Source organism: Dichomitus squalens (genome assembly GCF_000275845.1).
Source record: "Dichomitus squalens LYAD-421 SS1 unplaced genomic scaffold DICSQscaffold_10, whole genome shotgun sequence".
NCBI classification, from domain to species: domain Eukaryota; kingdom Fungi; phylum Basidiomycota; class Agaricomycetes; order Polyporales; family Polyporaceae; genus Dichomitus; species Dichomitus squalens.
Window position 1 is genome coordinate 668867 of NW_006766892.1, and position 16675 is coordinate 685541.

At 53.8% G+C, this 16675-nt stretch overlaps 6 protein-coding genes across 6 annotated transcripts; 4 read left to right on the forward strand and 2 right to left on the reverse strand.

Annotated features, from left to right (window-relative positions):
* Positions 1-59: 59 nt before the first annotated feature.
* DICSQDRAFT_58612 (uncharacterized protein) lies at positions 60-1050 on the forward strand (the record flags this gene model as incomplete). Its single annotated transcript, XM_007364981.1, has 4 exons — positions 60-138; positions 256-425; positions 606-843; positions 917-1050. The coding sequence occupies 4 exons, from the start codon at positions 60-62 to the stop codon at positions 1048-1050; spliced, it is 621 nt and encodes a 206-aa protein (XP_007365043.1).
* Positions 1051-1193: 143 nt separating this feature from the next.
* Positions 1194-3872, reverse strand: DICSQDRAFT_58287 (Glutamyl-tRNA amidotransferase B subunit; the record flags this gene model as incomplete). The annotated part of the gene is made up of 11 exons (XM_007364982.1): positions 1194-1480; positions 1562-1680; positions 1741-1955; positions 2025-2197; positions 2288-2399; positions 2458-2542; positions 2604-2707; positions 2761-2840; positions 3380-3521; positions 3578-3662; positions 3703-3872. 11 exons carry the CDS (start codon positions 3870-3872, stop codon positions 1194-1196), a joined length of 1572 nt encoding a protein of 523 aa, XP_007365044.1.
* A 139-nt stretch (positions 3873-4011) lies between these two features.
* DICSQDRAFT_154716 (polymerase) lies at positions 4012-6923 on the forward strand. The gene is made up of 14 exons (XM_007364983.1): positions 4012-4110; positions 4162-4290; positions 4380-4638; positions 4700-4865; positions 4921-5010; positions 5064-5202; positions 5258-5330; positions 5383-5503; positions 5550-5688; positions 5742-6004; positions 6061-6184; positions 6236-6317; positions 6366-6397; positions 6459-6923. The coding sequence occupies exons 1-14, from the start codon at positions 4094-4096 to the stop codon at positions 6643-6645; spliced, it is 1821 nt and encodes a 606-aa protein (XP_007365045.1). The 5' UTR covers positions 4012-4093; the 3' UTR covers positions 6646-6923.
* A 242-nt stretch (positions 6924-7165) lies between these two features.
* Positions 7166-10404, forward strand: DICSQDRAFT_85161 (polymerase). Its single transcript, XM_007364984.1, has 14 exons — positions 7166-7211; positions 7263-7406; positions 7597-7855; positions 7929-8094; positions 8152-8241; positions 8305-8443; positions 8501-8573; positions 8625-8745; positions 8797-8935; positions 8992-9254; positions 9321-9444; positions 9513-9588; positions 9651-9703; positions 9761-10404. Exons 1-14 carry the CDS (start codon positions 7195-7197, stop codon positions 9981-9983), a joined length of 1887 nt encoding a protein of 628 aa, XP_007365046.1. The 5' UTR covers positions 7166-7194; the 3' UTR covers positions 9984-10404.
* Positions 10405-10779: 375 nt separating this feature from the next.
* DICSQDRAFT_135925 (uncharacterized protein) lies at positions 10780-12939 on the forward strand. Its single transcript, XM_007364985.1, has 5 exons — positions 10780-10921; positions 10987-11706; positions 11758-11826; positions 11883-12043; positions 12098-12939. The coding sequence occupies exons 2-5, from the start codon at positions 11479-11481 to the stop codon at positions 12672-12674; spliced, it is 1035 nt and encodes a 344-aa protein (XP_007365047.1). The 5' UTR covers positions 10780-10921; positions 10987-11478; the 3' UTR covers positions 12675-12939.
* Positions 12940-15189: 2250 nt separating this feature from the next.
* On the reverse strand, positions 15190-16616 carry DICSQDRAFT_104771 (uncharacterized protein). Its single transcript, XM_007364986.1, has 5 exons — positions 16599-16616; positions 16466-16545; positions 16340-16412; positions 16031-16287; positions 15190-15966 (listed from the first exon to the last, which is right to left on the reverse strand). Exons 1-5 carry the CDS (start codon positions 16601-16603, stop codon positions 15446-15448), a joined length of 936 nt encoding a protein of 311 aa, XP_007365048.1. The 5' UTR covers positions 16604-16616; the 3' UTR covers positions 15190-15445.
* Between the last annotated feature and the right edge of the window lie 59 nt (positions 16617-16675).

The following is a 16675-nucleotide window of genomic DNA, read 5'->3' on the forward strand; positions in this document are numbered from 1 at the left end:
CCCAATCGTTCTCCGTTCCCCACCACGCAAGTCCCCCTGTATACCGGACGCAACTCTAGATGGCTCTGCAACCCTCCTTCCAGAAGGCCCTAGTCATCGCGGGCAAGTATGACGCCCCGCATACCATCGAAGTCTTTCGTGAGTGCGCGCGTCCACCACACAAGTGGACGGTCTATCCACATATGTGCGCTCTGCGGCTCGCCGCAGGACGCAGAGGACGTGCCCCAATGAACTCATGATCGACCCGCATCGCAGTGGACTACGTCTGCCCGTTCTCTGCGAAGCTGTCGCTCGCCATCGATAGCGTCCTCCGACCGCTCTTCGCCCCAGGCGGCAAGTACGCCGGAAAGGTCAAGGTGATCTTCCGGAACCAGGTACAGCCCTGGCACGCTAGCTCGACCTTCGTGCACGAGGCCGGTCTTGCGGTACGTACATCTAGTGTTCTGTAGTTCACTTGAGGACGGGAAGTCCATGCTGCGACCGCTCTGGAGCCGGTCGTAGCTACGACAGCCACTGCATGTTGAACTAAGGCCTGTCGACCCATGAGGCGAAGCAGGACCTGCAGTCCCACCAAGTCAATAAGACTGAGTCCGTCTCCCATACAGGTCGCGCGCATCGCCCCGGAGGACTTCTGGAAATTCTCCCTCGCGCTGTTCAAGGTTCAGGGCGAGTATTTCGACATCCCCACCTCGTCGCTCACCCCACTTCAAGTCCGCGAGAAGCTCGCCAAGCTTGTGGCGGACACGGTTGGCCAGGACAAGGCTGCGGGGTTCCAGGACCTGCTCGCGCTCAAGTCCTCGCCGAATGGCGGTACAGCTGTCACCGACGACTTGAAGTACACCGGTACGTCCTAGTCTCGTGGACCGGTCGCCGGCTGCGACGAACAACTACTGGTTGACTAACGCGCTGTCTGCAGTGAAATTCTCGAGGCAGAACGGAATCCATGTCTCGCCGACGGTACTTTGGGACGGCCTCATTGCGAATGAGGTCTCGAGCTCTTGGGGCGAGAAGGAATGGACGGAGTTCTTGGAGAAGAAGGTCACTGTCTGAGACAGGGGATAAATAATGCTGGACGGAAGAAGACAATAAGTGGTGTACAAGAGTAGTATATCAGTAGAACCGGGAAAGCTAACGCATATCTTGGTGTTCGACTCCAACATGAATTTCCCAGTTTGCAGAATTTGTCGCAGGTGTTATCGCTGCAACAACTTCAAGAGCATTGCACGAACATCCTGGGCCTTTGCCGTGCCACGACTTGCCTTCATGACGTGGCCCATGATCTTGTTGACGACGTTGGGGTTCCCCTGTCGAACTGCTTCCGCCTGTTGGGGGAGCGCGGCAATCGCCTCCCTGCACCATTTCTCGAGCGATGCACTATCATCGTCACTCGCGATAAGCTTGAGATCCTCCGCAATCTTGGAGGGGAGGTCGGAAGAGCGGGTGCTGAGGATGTGACGGAGAATGGTCTTCCCGGACGTCCCTGCAATGCAAAGTTACGTTCAGTCATGCACCCAATGACATGGCTGGATCTCAGGACTATAGGCTCCGAAAGTCAACGTACCAGTGACCTTCCCGCCCTGTACTAGATCTACGAGCTCTCCCATTTGTTCAACGGATATCGGGTTCTCCCTGAACGTTTCATTCCGGAAGGCCAATTGACCCAGCAGTTCGTGCGTGATCCTGATGATCCAAGTAGACGTCAACCTCGCGGGCTATGACACGACAGGGATAGTACCATACCAGTTCACGACGGCTTTGGGGTCCCTGCCGCGCGAAACTTTGTCGAAGTACGCGACAGCTCCGCGCCCCAATTCTCCATCAAACCCGACTTCCCGGCCAGAATCCACGTCCATGAGGACCTCCACGTCTCGCTGCGACAGGCCCTGGGCAAGCAACCGCTCCCTGGTGGCATCCGGCAGCTCGGGCATTCGTTCCCGAATCGCATTGACGTAGGCCTGTGCGTGCCCGACCACATTGAGCCTCGGAGATAGCGGTAATTTCGGGAAGACGACCAAGTAACGTACCGAGCCTATCAACAGGGGTGGAATATTCGGATCGGGCATGTAGCGGTAGTCGGGGGCGTCTTCCTTGCTGCGTAGGGAGTACGTCTCCGCCTTCTCTTCGTTGAAACCTCGTGTTTCCTGCGCGACAGGAACACCACGCTCAAGCAGTGCTATCTGTCTGAATGCTTCACATGCTATATGCGAAGTCAGTGCGCATAGACGAAAGTGGCAGCTGCTGTCAATCAAATATAGCGCATTATTTATGACGATGGAGGGTCACCTACTGATAGCGACCATCATGAACTTGACTGAATTCAAGTTCTTGATCTCACAACGCGTTCCTGGGGGGTCCCCCACGCGGTTCACGGATACGTTGACGTCGCACCGGAATGAACCCTGGAGGCCGAAGATATCAGCCAATGACTACGTCGGTATATAGAGTTCGACCACACACTTGTTCCATATTACCGTCGCTAGAGCCTACGGAGCGTAACAGTGCCTGGAGCGTCCGAACGTAGTCGCCCGCTTCTTCAGGTGATCTGTCGTAGAAAATAGTTCCCGTGAGGTTGTACGTGCACTGGGAGACAGAATGGTACCTACCGCATGTCCGGCTCCGAGACTATCTCCATCAGGCCCATTCCTGCCCGGTTGAGGTCGATCGCAGTGGTGCGAGTCCGAGGGTACGAAGTCGATTTCCCTGTATCCTGGTTGATGTCAAGGGTGCCAGGGGTCGACACATTCTAGACACGTTATTCACCTGTTCAAGTTGTAGTTGTTTGACTCGGACAACGATGTCGTCTTTGTCAAGTTGTAAACGCCCATTACGAGCTATTGGTGCTGTGAAGATGACAAGAATTACTATCGTGGAGAACTTGAGAGTGCGTGCCTCATGACTGATTACACCAGGAAAACAACATCGCGAACCAACGACAAGGCATGCAGCCTCTGTATATCCACGATCATGCCGTTCATACAAGACGAACCCCTCGTCAATGCCAATATAGTATATACCAGTTGTGCCTGCCAGGCATCACATGTGGTAGTCCTGTCCCTGCGAAGTCATACTCACGCATCGCCACTGTACAGGAAAGCGTTGATAATTTAGCCTGCGGCGGCGTTAGTGAAGTGCAATGCCGCCAGGCGAGCAAAGGCACACACATGCTGACGACGGCAATGCTTCCGCAGTGTAGACTAATGGTGCACGCAGCTCCGCATGGAATGGAGAAACCAACTGACAACGGCGAAACACGTGGTACCAGGCTTGCAGCGGTTTGGCTGGACAGGAGACGTAGGTTCAGGATATTTGTACCTCTTGACCTCAGCCTGAAGAGGATCTTGCCGGAACATGAGAAGAGGCACAGGCTTCAATGACTTACCGTATTGCTGGGTGATTTGGTAGCCCGACGGAAGGTCCGCATAGAAGTAATGCTTCCGGTCGAAAGCGGACCTGTTTTGCACCTCAGCGTTCAACGCTATGGCAGTGCGAACCCCAAGCTCCACACATCTGGGATTTAGCCGCTATGACAAGGGTCGAGTCAGCCAATCCAGGCAATGTCAGATCCGGTATTACACACAGGCAAAGTTCCAGGGAAGGCAGCGTCAAAAGGCACCACATGTGTGTTGGGTGGCGTGGTCAAGTCAGAGGAATTTGACTCTACGCTCGTGTTCAGACAATGCAAGTGGTCATTCAGCTTGGCACCCACCAGAGAAGAGCTTCCGACGGGACTTGATCTGCGCGTGGACTTCGATGCCTATAACAAGCTCCCACCCGGGCCATCGCAAGTCTTCCTTTAGGGTCCTCACAGAATGCGCCTGTCGAGCTAAACGAGTTAGACACTTTGATAGTCGTGCTCTCCCATAAGTAAGCATAAGTGTCGGACGAGGAGCGTGTTGCAGTACAAGTCCAGACATACGCGCCTAGAGCGGGAGGCCCGCAGACGCCCGGTGTAAGGTCCTCGGCAAAGCCCGCGAGCAGCGAGAACAAGCCGCACCGTGGTTCCGGTCCCCTGTCTCTCTTCCACCACGACCATCTCCCCGGTGACCCCTGCCTCTCTCGCTTTTGACGGCTTGTATCTGCCACCGCTTGCACGATGGCGTCGACGAACGGGTGCGTGATGCGTTGTGTACGAGGATAATCGTGGTTGAACAAGCTTGACAGGTATCTGGGTGTAACACCTCCCATCTCAACAAGCGAGTCGAACCCTCGCGAGAAAGAAGTTACCGTCACTCTCCTGGAGGAGTTACGCCGTCAGGGCATATTTGAGAGTGAAGAAGAGGCAAAGATGAGGTGAGCGCAGCTCAATTGTCACGCCGCGTGGGTCGCGCCCACGCTCGGTGCTCCTTCAGTGGCGACAGGTTCTGACTATGACTGCTCAGGGAGATTGTTTTGGGCCGTTTGGCTGCGCTGATCAAGAAGTTTGTGAAACGGGTGTCGCTTGCTCGTGGACTTTCTGAGTCTGCCGCGAACTCTGCTGGAGGCAAAATATACACGTTTGGGTCGTATAGACTCGGCGTACATGGTCCGGGGACCGATATAGATACCCTGTGTGTGGTGCCACGACACGTCACTCGCGAAGACTTCTTCAATGTGTTGGAGGGAATGCTTCGGGAGATGGAGGGCGTGACCGAAGTATCGGTACGTGCTCGTTCTGTTTCACGAGGAGTGGAAGTGGGTGTTCACAGTTCACGGGGCATAGGGTGTACCAGAGGCCTTCGTCCCAATCATCAAGACTGAGATTTCCGGTATTCCAATTGATCTCTTGTTCGCGCAACTGTCTCTGGCAGCCATTCCTGACGACCTGGACCTGCGAGATGACAACTTGCTGAAAAACCTAGACGAACGTTGTGTGCGAAGTCTCAATGGTCAAATAACCTTCATCACTTTCCTTTGGCTCGCCGACCCTGACGCTGTCCACAGGTTCCCGTGTGATTAACGAAATACTGCGGTTAGTGCCGAATGTGGATGTATTCCGGGACGCACTGCGATGCATAAAGCTGTGGGCACAACGTAGGCACATTATCATGTTACCCTTGCGAACAAATCTTGACAGCAGCCCACAGGACGAGCCATCTATTCAAATGTGAATGGTTTTTTGGGCGGTGTCGCATGGGCGATGCTGGTCGCTCGGATATGTCAATTGTATCCAAATGCAGTCGCTGGTGCTATCGTCAGTCGTTTTTTTATCATCATGCACCGTTGGTAGGTACATTGCAATGCCACGAACGGAGATCCGGATCTCAACGCACTTTGACAGGTCGTGGCCACAGCCCGTCCTTCTGAAACCTATTGAGGACGGTCCTCTTCAGGTTCGGGTTTGGAACCCAAGGGTACGGTCCTTTCTTCTCCTTCTGTACTCCCGTTTTGACCGGCACTCCATAGTTGTATCCTCAAGATAGGAATCATCGTATGCCCATTATTACACCCGCCTACCCTTCAATGTGTGCGACGCACAATGTGATGGCATCAACTCAGCAGATCATGACTGAAGAATTCAAGAGAGGTCAGTAATCCACTTTCATCTAAGGCGGTGAACTTACACGGTCCAGGCTCCGAGATCGTTGACCAAGTTATCAGTGGAGAGGTTCAATGGTCTGCGCTTTTCGCCAAACACGATTTCTTCTTCAGATACCGCTTCTACCTTCAGGTCATCGCGTCATCACCCGATCTTGACACCCAGAACAAATGGCAAGTCGTTTGGGTTTTCGATTTGTCTCGCTGTAGTTGATGGTACATCTCAGGTCTGGCACGGTTGAGTCCAAGATCCGGCAACTTGTCATGAGGCTGGAGTTCGTGGACACGCTAAAGCTGGCTCATCCGTTCATAAAGGGGTTCGATACTGTCTATTACTGTCTATCTGAAGACGAGACTCGGGCTGTGGCGCGTGGTGAGATACCGGAGGCTGTCGCCAATCGCAAACAGGAAGATATCGCCGGCAAGGAGGGCGCGACAACAATGTACACGAAGTCGTTCTTCGTCGGGCTATCCATCAAGCCCAAAGAAGGTACTTGTCGAGGGCTCGCCTAGCCCGGAACATGCGCTGATTTACGTGTTTGACAGCCGGCGCCACTGGACCCCGTAAGCTCGATATATCATACCCCACAAACGAGTTCATCAAGATGGTCAGGCTGTGGGAGAAGTACGACGAGTCCCAAATGAACATTGTCGTTCGCCATATCAAGCAGTTCGTTTCGTTGTCTGTTTGGTAAGAACCGTTGCGCTGACATCATTACAGCACGGCGCTTCCCGACTTCGTCTTCGACAAGGGTGAACGTGAAGCGGCTGCTCGTCCGAAGAAGCGTAGCCGAACTGCCAAGGTAAGCGATCGAAACATCGATGTGCTCATCGTCGCTGACTCTATCAAGGAATCCCCCGCGCCGAGCGCGAAGCGTTCAAGGTAAGATACCCGATAATCTGCAACGCGGATATGTGTGCTGATCGCTTCTGCCTCCGTGTAGGATGGAATCAGACACGCCAGCCCGACCAGATTCGGAGTCGCCTCTCAAACGCAGTACGATCTCCTCTCAAGGACGCCAGCTCAGCACCCCAGATTCTTCTATGTCCTTTGGTTCCATGACAGAACATCCACATACCGCTCAAACGTCGGATGCCATGGATTCTCTAGCGGTGGCGGCGAGTGCTTGAAGCTTCTTACGGCGGCACCACATATCACCTCAGTTCCGTTGTTCTATGTTCTATCACTGTACTATGACGGCTCCCTTGCTTCACAGTACCTTCACCTCCTTCACCTGCGCTACACTCACCTAGCCATACCATGTACTGCTTGCACCGATTCTGGGATAGTGCTGGAGCCAGAGAGACCTTTATTCAGGGTTACCTACTTACTATACTGTTCAAACTACTACATACATACATTGCAAGACGCCTGTACACTACCGCATCAATGATCAGTTCTTCCACCATCCACCTCCGGTGTACGGCATTCAACCCGTCATTGCGGTTCCTCAACTATACGGATATATGAGCCTCACCCCACATCGTTGGAGGCGAGGTGACGACGGAGGCGTCGCAGAGCGTCGCGCCACATTTGGACAATTGACTCCGGGAATTGCCGCTGAGGCTTATGACAGAGGCGAGGGCTCCCGGTGACCTCTGCGTCAGGACGAACAACTTAAGTACGTCCGTTTTTCCCCCATTCCCCCTCCCCGCCACAGACACTATCAGACAAACACCATGACCACTTCAAACGGGTGAGTGGGCTCCGACCAGAACGATGACTTCCGCCCAACATCTATTCGCAGGGCTACTACCTCACAGCACCTGGGTGTAACGCCTCCCATCGCTACATCGGAATCCAACCCTAGAGAGAAGGAGGTCACCAGAACACTATTAGAGGAGCTGAAACGGCAAGGGACGTTCGAGAGCGAAGACGAGTCCAAGACAAGGTGAGCTTTCTGTTCGGCTTCGCGAGAATGTCTTATGTCCGACTCTGTTCATCATCCGACTCTCGCCCCGTTCTCCTCCCAAGTGTCACGTCTCTTGATGGCACTCTTTGTGCGCGACGTTTCCTGTTTAGTGGCGAGCCCGCACGTCTATTCGCTTGTCCGGAGCTAATCCACGCTTTCGCGCTCATAGAGAGATCGTCCTGGGCCGGATAGCAGCTCTCGTCAAGAAATTCGTCCATACGGTCGCCCTCAGAGAGGGGCTCAGCGATGCCGCTGCCACTGCCGCTGGAGGCAAAATCTTCACATTCGGGTCGTATCGGCTGGGCGTGCATGGTCCCGGCTCGGATATCGACACGCTCTGCGTTGTGCCTAAGCATGTGTCCCGAGAAGACTTCTTTGACGTCTTTGAACACATGCTCAAGGACGCGGAGGGTGTCGCAGAGGTGTCGGTACGTTGTATCTTGTAGCAGTGTCTCTACATTGTCTTAGGGTAAGGAAGTTCACGATTGCTGTGTTGCGCAGGGTGTGCCAGACGCGTATGTGCCCATCATCAAGATAAAAATGTCGGGCATCCCTATCGACCTAGTCATGGCGCGACTTGCGCTCTCGACCATCCCGGACGATCTGTCTTTGCAGGATGACAACTTACTTCGGAACTTAGACGACCGATGCGTCCGAAGTTTGAACGGTGCGCTCCAGAACCGCTTATGATTGCTACCCAGAACGTTATCTAACCTCTGTATAGGCTCACGGGTGACGGACGAGATCCTACGATTAGTACCGAACGTCTCCGTCTTCCGAGATTCATTACGGTGTATCAAGCTCTGGGCGCAGAGTACGTACCTGCATGCCTTATTTCCAGCCGTGGTACGTAAGTATACTAAAACCTCATCGATAGGGAGAGCAATATACTCCAATGTGAACGGCTTCTTGGGTGGCGTAGCATGGGCTATGCTCGTCGCTCGCATATGTCAACTATACCCTAATGCCGTCGCGGGCGCGATCGTTAGCCGGTTTTTCATTATCATGTATCAATGGTATGTTACCCGTTGCCGCGACGGGAGGGTGTTACTCACAATGTCTACGCGATCCAGGGCCTGGCCACAACCTGTATTACTAAAGCAAATCGAAGACGGTCCTTTACCAGTCCGTGTGTGGAATCCAAAGGTAGGCTTTCAATCTTCCAAGTTTTCTTCCGTGATACTGAGGTGCTTCTAGTCGTATCCGGCTGATAGAGCCCACCGCATGCCGATCATTACTCCTGCTTATCCTTCCATGTGCGCAACGCACAACGTCACACAGTCAACACAAATGATTATGACGGAAGAATTCAAGAAAGGCAAGATTCAGTTTGTGTAAGAAGCTGAGCATGGTACTGACTTCTTGGTAGCTTCGGAGATCGTCGATAAGGTCATCATCAATAAAGCGAGTTGGTCTGACCTGTTCGCGAGGCATGACTTCTTCCATAAGTACCGGTATTACCTGCAAGTCATTGCGTCGACAGGAAGCCCAGAGCTGCAGGTCAAATGGTGATCGTGCAGAAGTTGTCTCTATGCTGGCCCCTTAGGACTGACCATCTGGTTAGGTCCGGCACTGTTGAGTCTCGAGTACGGCAGCTTGTCATGAAGCTCGAGTACGTGGAGAGCCTAGCATTGGCGCATCCCTTCATCAAGGGCTTTGAGCAGGTATCGTACTGTATAAACGATGAGGAGGTACGCTCTGTTGCCCAGGGCGAGGTCTCTGAAGCCGTCGCGAGACGGAAGAAAGAAGACATTGAGGGGATTGAGGGTGCGAGCGCTGTCTACTCCACCACCTTCTACATCGGCCTTGCTGTTGAGCCCAAACAACGTGCGTTGCACTCTTCGCAGACGTATCAGGTTGCGCATACACTCGCTTACATGCCTCATCCGCAAGCGGGCGCCGTTGGGCCGCGAAGACTGGATATCTCATATCCGACGACGGAGTTTACCAAGCTCGTGAAAATGTGGGAGAAGTTCGACGAGCAGAAGATGGGCATCGTCGTACGACATATTAAGAGGTCGCGTTTCCTTTGTCACTTGACTTCAACTCCGTCTTTGCATTATTCACGTTGTGCCCTTTTTATAGTTCTGCTCTGCCTGAATATGTCTTCGATGATGGTGAACGTCAACCAAGGCTAGCCCAGAAGCGGCCTAAAAAGGAGGTACGTCCAGACAACACTCCCCTCTCGGAGCTGACTCTCATCAATATACGTTCATGTTCAAGACGACCGATCGGTCAAGTAACACGTCGCCCGATATGCCGAACAAGAAGCCGCGGTTGGTTCAACAAATTGTCGCCACTCCTCAAGCCGATAGCAAGCTAACTGCCGACAGACATTCCCTTCCAGAGATGTCGACCGTCACCCTCCCGCACGAAACTGTCAAAGTCTCAGAAAACGGCGATACCCTCCCTCATCATGGCGTGACCTCATCTGTGGAACGACCAACAACTAATGGACTATACGCAAACAACACCAAGGACTCTGCTGAAATTAAATCCCCTCACCTACCTCTGGGCGAGAACGTGGCCATTGCGACAGCAACAGGTGCGCCATAGCCCCGGTTGATCCTCTGTCCGGAAGTCCTGCCCCGCCATGTCGCCTAGCTTCACACCGGACCATCCCAAAGCATGGAAATTCTCTTGGCCTATTTCGCCTCACGATACTTCGCATAAAGGGATCAGCTCGGATTCCACTATCCTTCCGTATGGTCCTAAGAGGTAATTTATCAATGGCTGTATGGCATTCTTGCCGTCCTCCTTGACTGCTCGGATGCTCGTCTAGCACTCCCTTTGGCTACGTTCATCGCTTGTTGTCGCCGCCTCTTTCATATCGTCTACCCGGAAACCCCCTCCTCGCTAGCATTCGTGCAATTATCGGTCCGCAACTACCTTGTATCTCCAACTGTCGAGTAGCATCTCTGTATTGTACCATGCATGCACTTGCGTATCGTATCGTATAGTATGGCATACATTATTCCCGGAACTCGAAAAATTGATGTGCATCAAGCAAATTCCCTGCTGCATGCTTTCCGTACGCACAATTGAACCAAGCAAGAAGTCAAGATGACGAGGAAGTGAAGACAGTTGCCGAATTTGACCAATTAGATGCCTGGGAGGGGGCGTCTGTCTGCCTTGTTATCTTCAACACTAATTCAGGGACGCCCATGTTCGCGCCGTCAAGGGCCTTGCGCTGGCCTCGTTATTCCCGCTGGCTGCTCTTGCAGCAGTACTGTTCACCACACGGCCTGAAATTCAGTAGTACTTGGGCAGCTATCGACGTAACGTCACCTTGGGCAGACAACTATACCTATCTTCATTTCCAGAACTAGAAACACCGGGTCCGCTCCGTGTTCCGACATGTTGCTGTATCTCACGCTCCTTCAATCTTTCGCTCTTCTTGTGACACTATCTGGGACCTCCTTTGGGGAGCACACTCGCCATCTCGCACACAGGAGACATGTCTCAAGAACTTCGGATCACAACATATTTTCCTGGTGAGTGCAATCCATTGCAGAATCAGTAGGACGGCGGTGAACATAGGCATCATTGTCGTGAACAGGCCTTCTATGGCGTTGCACGCTCGCGATGACTGCGAGCCCAGGGACCCCTTGAACACTCTTACGGACCGCCTGAACATCCTACTCAACTCTTCCGGGCCAGGATACATCCTCCCTCTATGTCCGGGCGTGGAGTATCTCATTGAAGCCCCCATCCTGTTTGCCGCGCCGGACCAGGAGATCAGCACTGTTGGCTATCCAACAGGCGATGAACGGGCCACCCTCGTCGTCAACGGGCCCGTGGCTAACGGACAAGGGCACACAACCGCGGTCGATGGTACCTGTTTCAACTGTAGTGGCGTTAAGCTGCGCTACGTCCAGGTCAGTAATCTGTTCTTGCTGCACCCGCAGCTTCGAGTGGTTCTCATGCCGTATATCGTCTGGAAATCCTCTCTTCTGATCACGGTTGTGCCTGCGCTGATCAACTCCCTCGAACGCAGATCAATGGCACGCGCGCAGGCGCGTCGCCTACCTCGGGTGGCGCAAACATCGAGATGGGGGGTTCAAACTCTAACCAGCTGGTTGAGTACGTGCATTCATACGACCCGCGCAGCTGGTCGTGCCTCCACATCGCGGAGGGCGCTCTGTCCTGCAACAATGTCACCGTTCAGAACAACGATATCGGACCATGCGGGTCTGATGCCTTCCAACAATGGGCAGATGGCATTAGCGTCAGCTGTCAGAACAGCCTCGTCCGCAATAACATGGTCAACAATCCTACTGTAAGTAGGAAATGTGTCGTTGGGAGATATGATGCTCACCAGTGCGATTAGGACGGCGGGATTGTTCTGTTCGGGGCGCCTGGAACGCTGGTCGAGAACAACACAATCTGGGTGGAAAATGTGTGTCTTCAGCATACCGAAGCTGCCATGTGGCCTAAGCTGACAGTTAACGGCAGATGACCCTGCTTGGCGGGATCAACATGGTGGACTACGAGCCGTGGAGCGGGAACTACACGAATACGATCGTGAGGAACAACATGATCTATGGTGGCTTCGCCACAGAGCCCGCGGTGTCCGACGAGACCAAGGGCGTGAATGATGACGATGCGATCATCAAGTAAGTGTCTCCAGCTACATAAGCACTCAGTATACCGAGAAAACCTTGCTACAGGATCGGCATTGCGATTGGCCCTCGTACATGGTTCGGTGACCAGTATCTGAACAACGTCAGTTTGTCAGGGAGGGTCCTGAACAACCAGTTGAGCGGAGCCTTCGGCTATGGGATAGCGATTTCGTCGGCTGTCAACTTCACCGTCCAAGGAAACACGCTCGTCGGCAACACATCGTTTATCGGTGCTCGGGGTCCTAATTGCAGTACCGTAGACACGACGCCGAATCCTGCGGCGTTTGTGGAGGATCAGAGCACTGTGCAATCATCCACTATCCAGGGTGACTTCCAAATGATTCCAGACGGGAATAGCCTCACTTGCATTATACCTCCTCCCGGGGGCGACTACTGGCCATTCGGCGGCCAGCCGTCTGCAACAAGCTCGTCGACTGGTCCGACATCTTCGTCCTCTTCCACCGGCACCCAGTCAGCCGGGACCTCCTCGTCTCACGGGCTTTCTGGTGGCGCTAAGGCCGGCATTGCCATTGGTGTCATCTTGGGCGTTGCGGTAGTTGCAGTGGTTACACACCTCATCCGGAAATCGGCGCTACAGCGTGCCGACGTTGCGAGACGCTACTGAACACTACGCGAAGTTACAAGGAGTACGTAAGATAATGAGTCTCTAGTAATTCTCTTTGACCTTCTATTATTAGATTAGGAGCCGTTGCTTGTTGTTCCACAACCATAGACAACTACTGTACTCTTCTCAGAGCCTTCTCATAGAAATGTAGCATCGCCTCAGATTCACACAGACGGTACTCGGGCTGTCGCCGCCTACTTCCAGGTTCTACATGGAGATCTGTCATAACCAACGTGTTCGAATTGGACATCCTAATATGCTGTGCAATGTACCTTTTGTTGGTATAGCAACGCCACGCAAGCCTGGTGTCGAATCTTCGTTGGGCCAACCTTACATCTCGCTTCCTTTCACGGCAGTGCTGGGCTCCTGCTTGCTTCTCACATCTGCATTTCAAGGTAAGTCCCAGGCTCGGTGGGGAGACCTTTCTGACGCTCTACTGACAGTCACAGCCCAGGCGTCAGATTGTGGGTAGGCATCGGTGTTATCAAGGAATGTCTAGTGCCAGAGCTACGCCCGCTGCGATGCACACCACCATGCACTGGTCACGACTTCTTGGTTCCTGGCAATTTGCGTTCACTTCGGGTTCGCAGGCGTTCTTTCGACTCAAACATCTACGTGTTCCCTCCCATAGCCTTCATGATACACGCTTGTCCCACAAAGCCTCCACTAGACCTACACTTGCCGTGCGTTCAATGCAACGATGCCGAGAAACGCCATACAATATACTGCGTCCCTGGTCGCGGCGCTGAAGGACGGGCGTGATGCATGTGGCGCTCCGCTCCGGTTCGGGAACATCGAGCATCGAGCGTTGACTACGGATGACCAGGACGTAGTAGCATGTTGTCCATGAACGATGCAACCGGACGCGGCGCGACGCCGTAAGTAGCTTCCCTTCTCTTCACACTTGGCGGAAGCTATCTTCCTGTATCAGCCTCCCCTGTACCCGGCATGGGTCCGTAGTGGGCGCGGGCGGGAAAGTTCGAAGTTGGTCGCACGGGATCTCGTAAGATCGAGTTACCCCGCCACATATGCAAACGGGCACCACGCCAAATTGCCGCCGGCCGGAGATTGTAGAGGCCTTCTCAAGCTCTTTCCGCGGATTAGATGACTTTAACGCTGCTTCCGCGGTGGCTCCTGGGATATTGACACTTGTACCGTGTTGAGCAGAAGCGCGAAGGAACACTTGTGCAGCTCTGCCTGTAGTCGTAGCCCAAGTTCGACTCCTGCCCCCTACCACGATGGGAAGGGGCGGCTTTGTTTTGCGGGAGAACGATATCGATTCCGGTCCTGGAAGCCCTCGAGGAGATGCACAGCTATTGTCAGTCTCCATCTCTGAGGGCTCAGCGGGATGTGGCTGACCGTTCTCACCGTGCTGTGCAGACAACGGCGTTTTCTATCTGCTTCTGACACGTGCGGCGAATATACTGGCTCGTATTCCTGGATTCTGGCTTCGTGATGATCAAGCCCACCTACGAACTCTGGTAAGAGCAACCCCGGCCGCAAGCGAGCACCCACTCACCGCGGTCCCACTCTGCCAGAATTGATAAAGTTATGTCATCTGGAATGATGAAGGGGAGACCGAGGGTGAGAGTGTGCGAGCCAGTAAGTGCGCGAAGAAGCACACTCAGCATCGCCTCCGGCGGTGCTCACGTTACATCCTCCGCAGGCTACCACTTTACAATTTGCGGTAAGTTGCCGCCGTTCATTTTGCATCCGGTCCGCACGCTGCGCAGCGTGGCGTCAATTGCGTCCACGACCAATGATTTACACACCGAGGTCGGAGTTAAGACGCAGACTAAAATACGCATCAGCCAATGTCTAGGCAAACGTACGCAGTTCGGAAACACGGTTGCATTTATGGGAATTCCTCACGACAAGGCGGCGTAAATACGTTTTCATGCGTTCATATCAAGCAGCATCAACGCCAGAACGGACTTGGAAATTCTTGACAAGAAGATGGGAAGGAACGCACTGCCTGTGTCCGACGAAGCTGCCCTGCTGATTGCGTCTTAGGCAGGCCCCCAATCTCATGTCTCAGGTCCCGAAGCTCCTCAAGGTACCTGATGACCAGTGGAAGTGCCTGGCCGAAGGCTACCCTCCGACAGTGTCTTGGATGTAGCAAGCCAGGCTCCCAGTTTCCCGGCATTCGGCATCGGTCCGCCTCTGCAACCCTTTTCATTGTAGGCATTCGGTGCGTCTTTCGGTCAGCCACTGCCTTGTCGTTAGGGCACCAAGTGATCCACCAACCCCGTCTTGGGCCATCTCACGATGAGGGTGCCCAGGGGGAAACAGCGGGAACGACCCCTTCGCCTTGCCGAGGGTGTCTTGGGCCTCCCACAAACGTCGGAGTGGACATCCGTTTCAGCGCCCCCATGCAAGACCAGCGTGCAAACCTCTGGAACGATGTCGACATCGTCGGATTATGCATTTGAAGAACGTTCCCGCATGAGAGTAGCTCAATGCTAATGCTGCCTTCGTTTCGATTCCGGAGAAGCATTCATTGTAATAACGTACGAGAGAATATGAATAGACAAACATGATGTATGGACGAGTTAGGGTGGCATGCAAAGCGTCTACGACGTGACCAATACGCTCTTTCGACAGAGAAGCGTCAGGAACCCTGAACGCAGCAACGAAGTCTAGACACTGAGACGTTAGCTCAAGTACAGGGTCGTGCAACATGGAACACATGGAACGCGAAAACTGACTCCTTATGACATAGTTCCATGACATAGTCCACAAATACGGTTTTACATTCCCGCCTGATAACGTCAGTCGTACCCCCGTCGCGTTCTGTGAAGCGTAGCATCGTCCCGCCGATGCCGTCGTCTGTCGTCGTCGTCGTTCTCGTGACGAGAGCGATAAGGAGGCGTGGGACTCCGACGCCTAGGCGGCGAACGTTCACGGGAGCGGTTGTGTCGGCTTCCCGGAGAATAGCGATCGCGGTCCCGCACATACTCCCGCGCGGGGGGTGTCCTGCTGCGGGAGCGGCGTGGAGATGCGCTCCTCCGCCGGTCAGAGGGCTCTGTGCCTCCACCCAGAGACTTGAGGAGATCTTCGACGGCTGCCATCCCTGCAGACTTGCCCTTCTCTTTCTTGAGCCGCTTGCGCTCCTTCCGCGCCCGACGTTCTTCTGGCGTCTCGTCCCTGTGCTTACGCTTGGATTTTGACTTCTTGCCTTTCTTCGCCAACTTCTCCTCCTTCCGCTTCGCTATGAGGTATTCTGCCATAGGATCCTCTGGGTCGATCTCAGGACCAGAATCGTCAGAAGATTCCGAGCCCTCATCCCCGTCTAGAAACCGAACCGTTCGTTCAACTTGTTAAGAGCAGAGTTGGTGGAACGGTACAGAACGTACCAATGACGATCGGGGGCTTGGCGTTTAAGCTCTGCTCCTCAGCCTCTTTCCATTCGCCGTCCTCGCCTTTGGCTTTGGGCTGCTTATAATTCTTGACATGATCGACGCGCAGGGTCCTGTCTAGGACCTGGGCCCCGTTCAGATTGTCTACCGCGAGAATGGTGGAGCGTTGGTCCTCGTACATTAGGAACGCGAAACCTTTCTGCTTGCCGGTCTCCTTGTCACGGGGAAGGTTAATGTCCATAATTTCGCCATACCTGACGCACTCAGTTTCGCGTCGCCTAGAGGTTTTAAGGCTGTGAAACTCACTGCGAGAATATGGTGATCACATCTCCTTCTGTAAGATCTCTGTGTAGCCCTCCGACGAAGATGTACGCAGAGTCTGGAGCAATGGTGAGCAAAGAGACGCATCAAACGCGAGAACACCCGACGGACCCTTGTAATCGTCATGCCATGAACCAGAGATCCCCAGATCCAGCTCCCTCTCGTTGATCTTGTTGATTTCGCGCACAACGCTTAGGGTACAGCATCAGCAGAAGCGTATAGAGATCGAACCCCGTGTACTTACTTCATGTCTGTGGTCGTCGCTGGAAGAAGTGGCCGTCGAACTATACGCCACCGACGGGCCTGACCAGTGATCCCAGA

Coding starts and splice junctions, on each gene's coding strand:
- DICSQDRAFT_154716 (XM_007364983.1), top strand. Junction 5,203..5,257: donor TTTATCATCATGCACCGTTG/GTAGGTACATTG, acceptor GCACTTTGACAG/GTCGTGGCCACAGCCCGTCC. Junction 5,689..5,741: donor CTTGACACCCAGAACAAATG/GCAAGTCGTTTG, acceptor GGTACATCTCAG/GTCTGGCACGGTTGAGTCCA.
- DICSQDRAFT_85161 (XM_007364984.1), top strand. Junction 7,856..7,928: donor AGGGTGTCGCAGAGGTGTCG/GTACGTTGTATC, acceptor TGTGTTGCGCAG/GGTGTGCCAGACGCGTATGT. Junction 9,704..9,760: donor ATGCCGAACAAGAAGCCGCG/GTTGGTTCAACA, acceptor AACTGCCGACAG/ACATTCCCTTCCAGAGATGT.
- DICSQDRAFT_135925 (XM_007364985.1), top strand. CDS start 11,479: ATGGGGGGTTCAAACTCTAACCAGCTGGTTGAGTACGTGCATTCATAC. Junction 11,707..11,757: donor ACATGGTCAACAATCCTACT/GTAAGTAGGAAA, acceptor CAGTGCGATTAG/GACGGCGGGATTGTTCTGTT. Junction 11,827..11,882: donor ACACAATCTGGGTGGAAAAT/GTGTGTCTTCAG, acceptor AGTTAACGGCAG/ATGACCCTGCTTGGCGGGAT.
- DICSQDRAFT_104771 (XM_007364986.1), bottom strand. Junction 16,413..16,465: donor ATGGCATGACGATTACAAGG/GTCCGTCGGGTG, acceptor CCATTGCTCCAG/ACTCTGCGTACATCTTCGTC. Junction 15,967..16,030: donor CAAGCCCCCGATCGTCATTG/GTACGTTCTGTA, acceptor TTCGGTTTCTAG/ACGGGGATGAGGGCTCGGAA.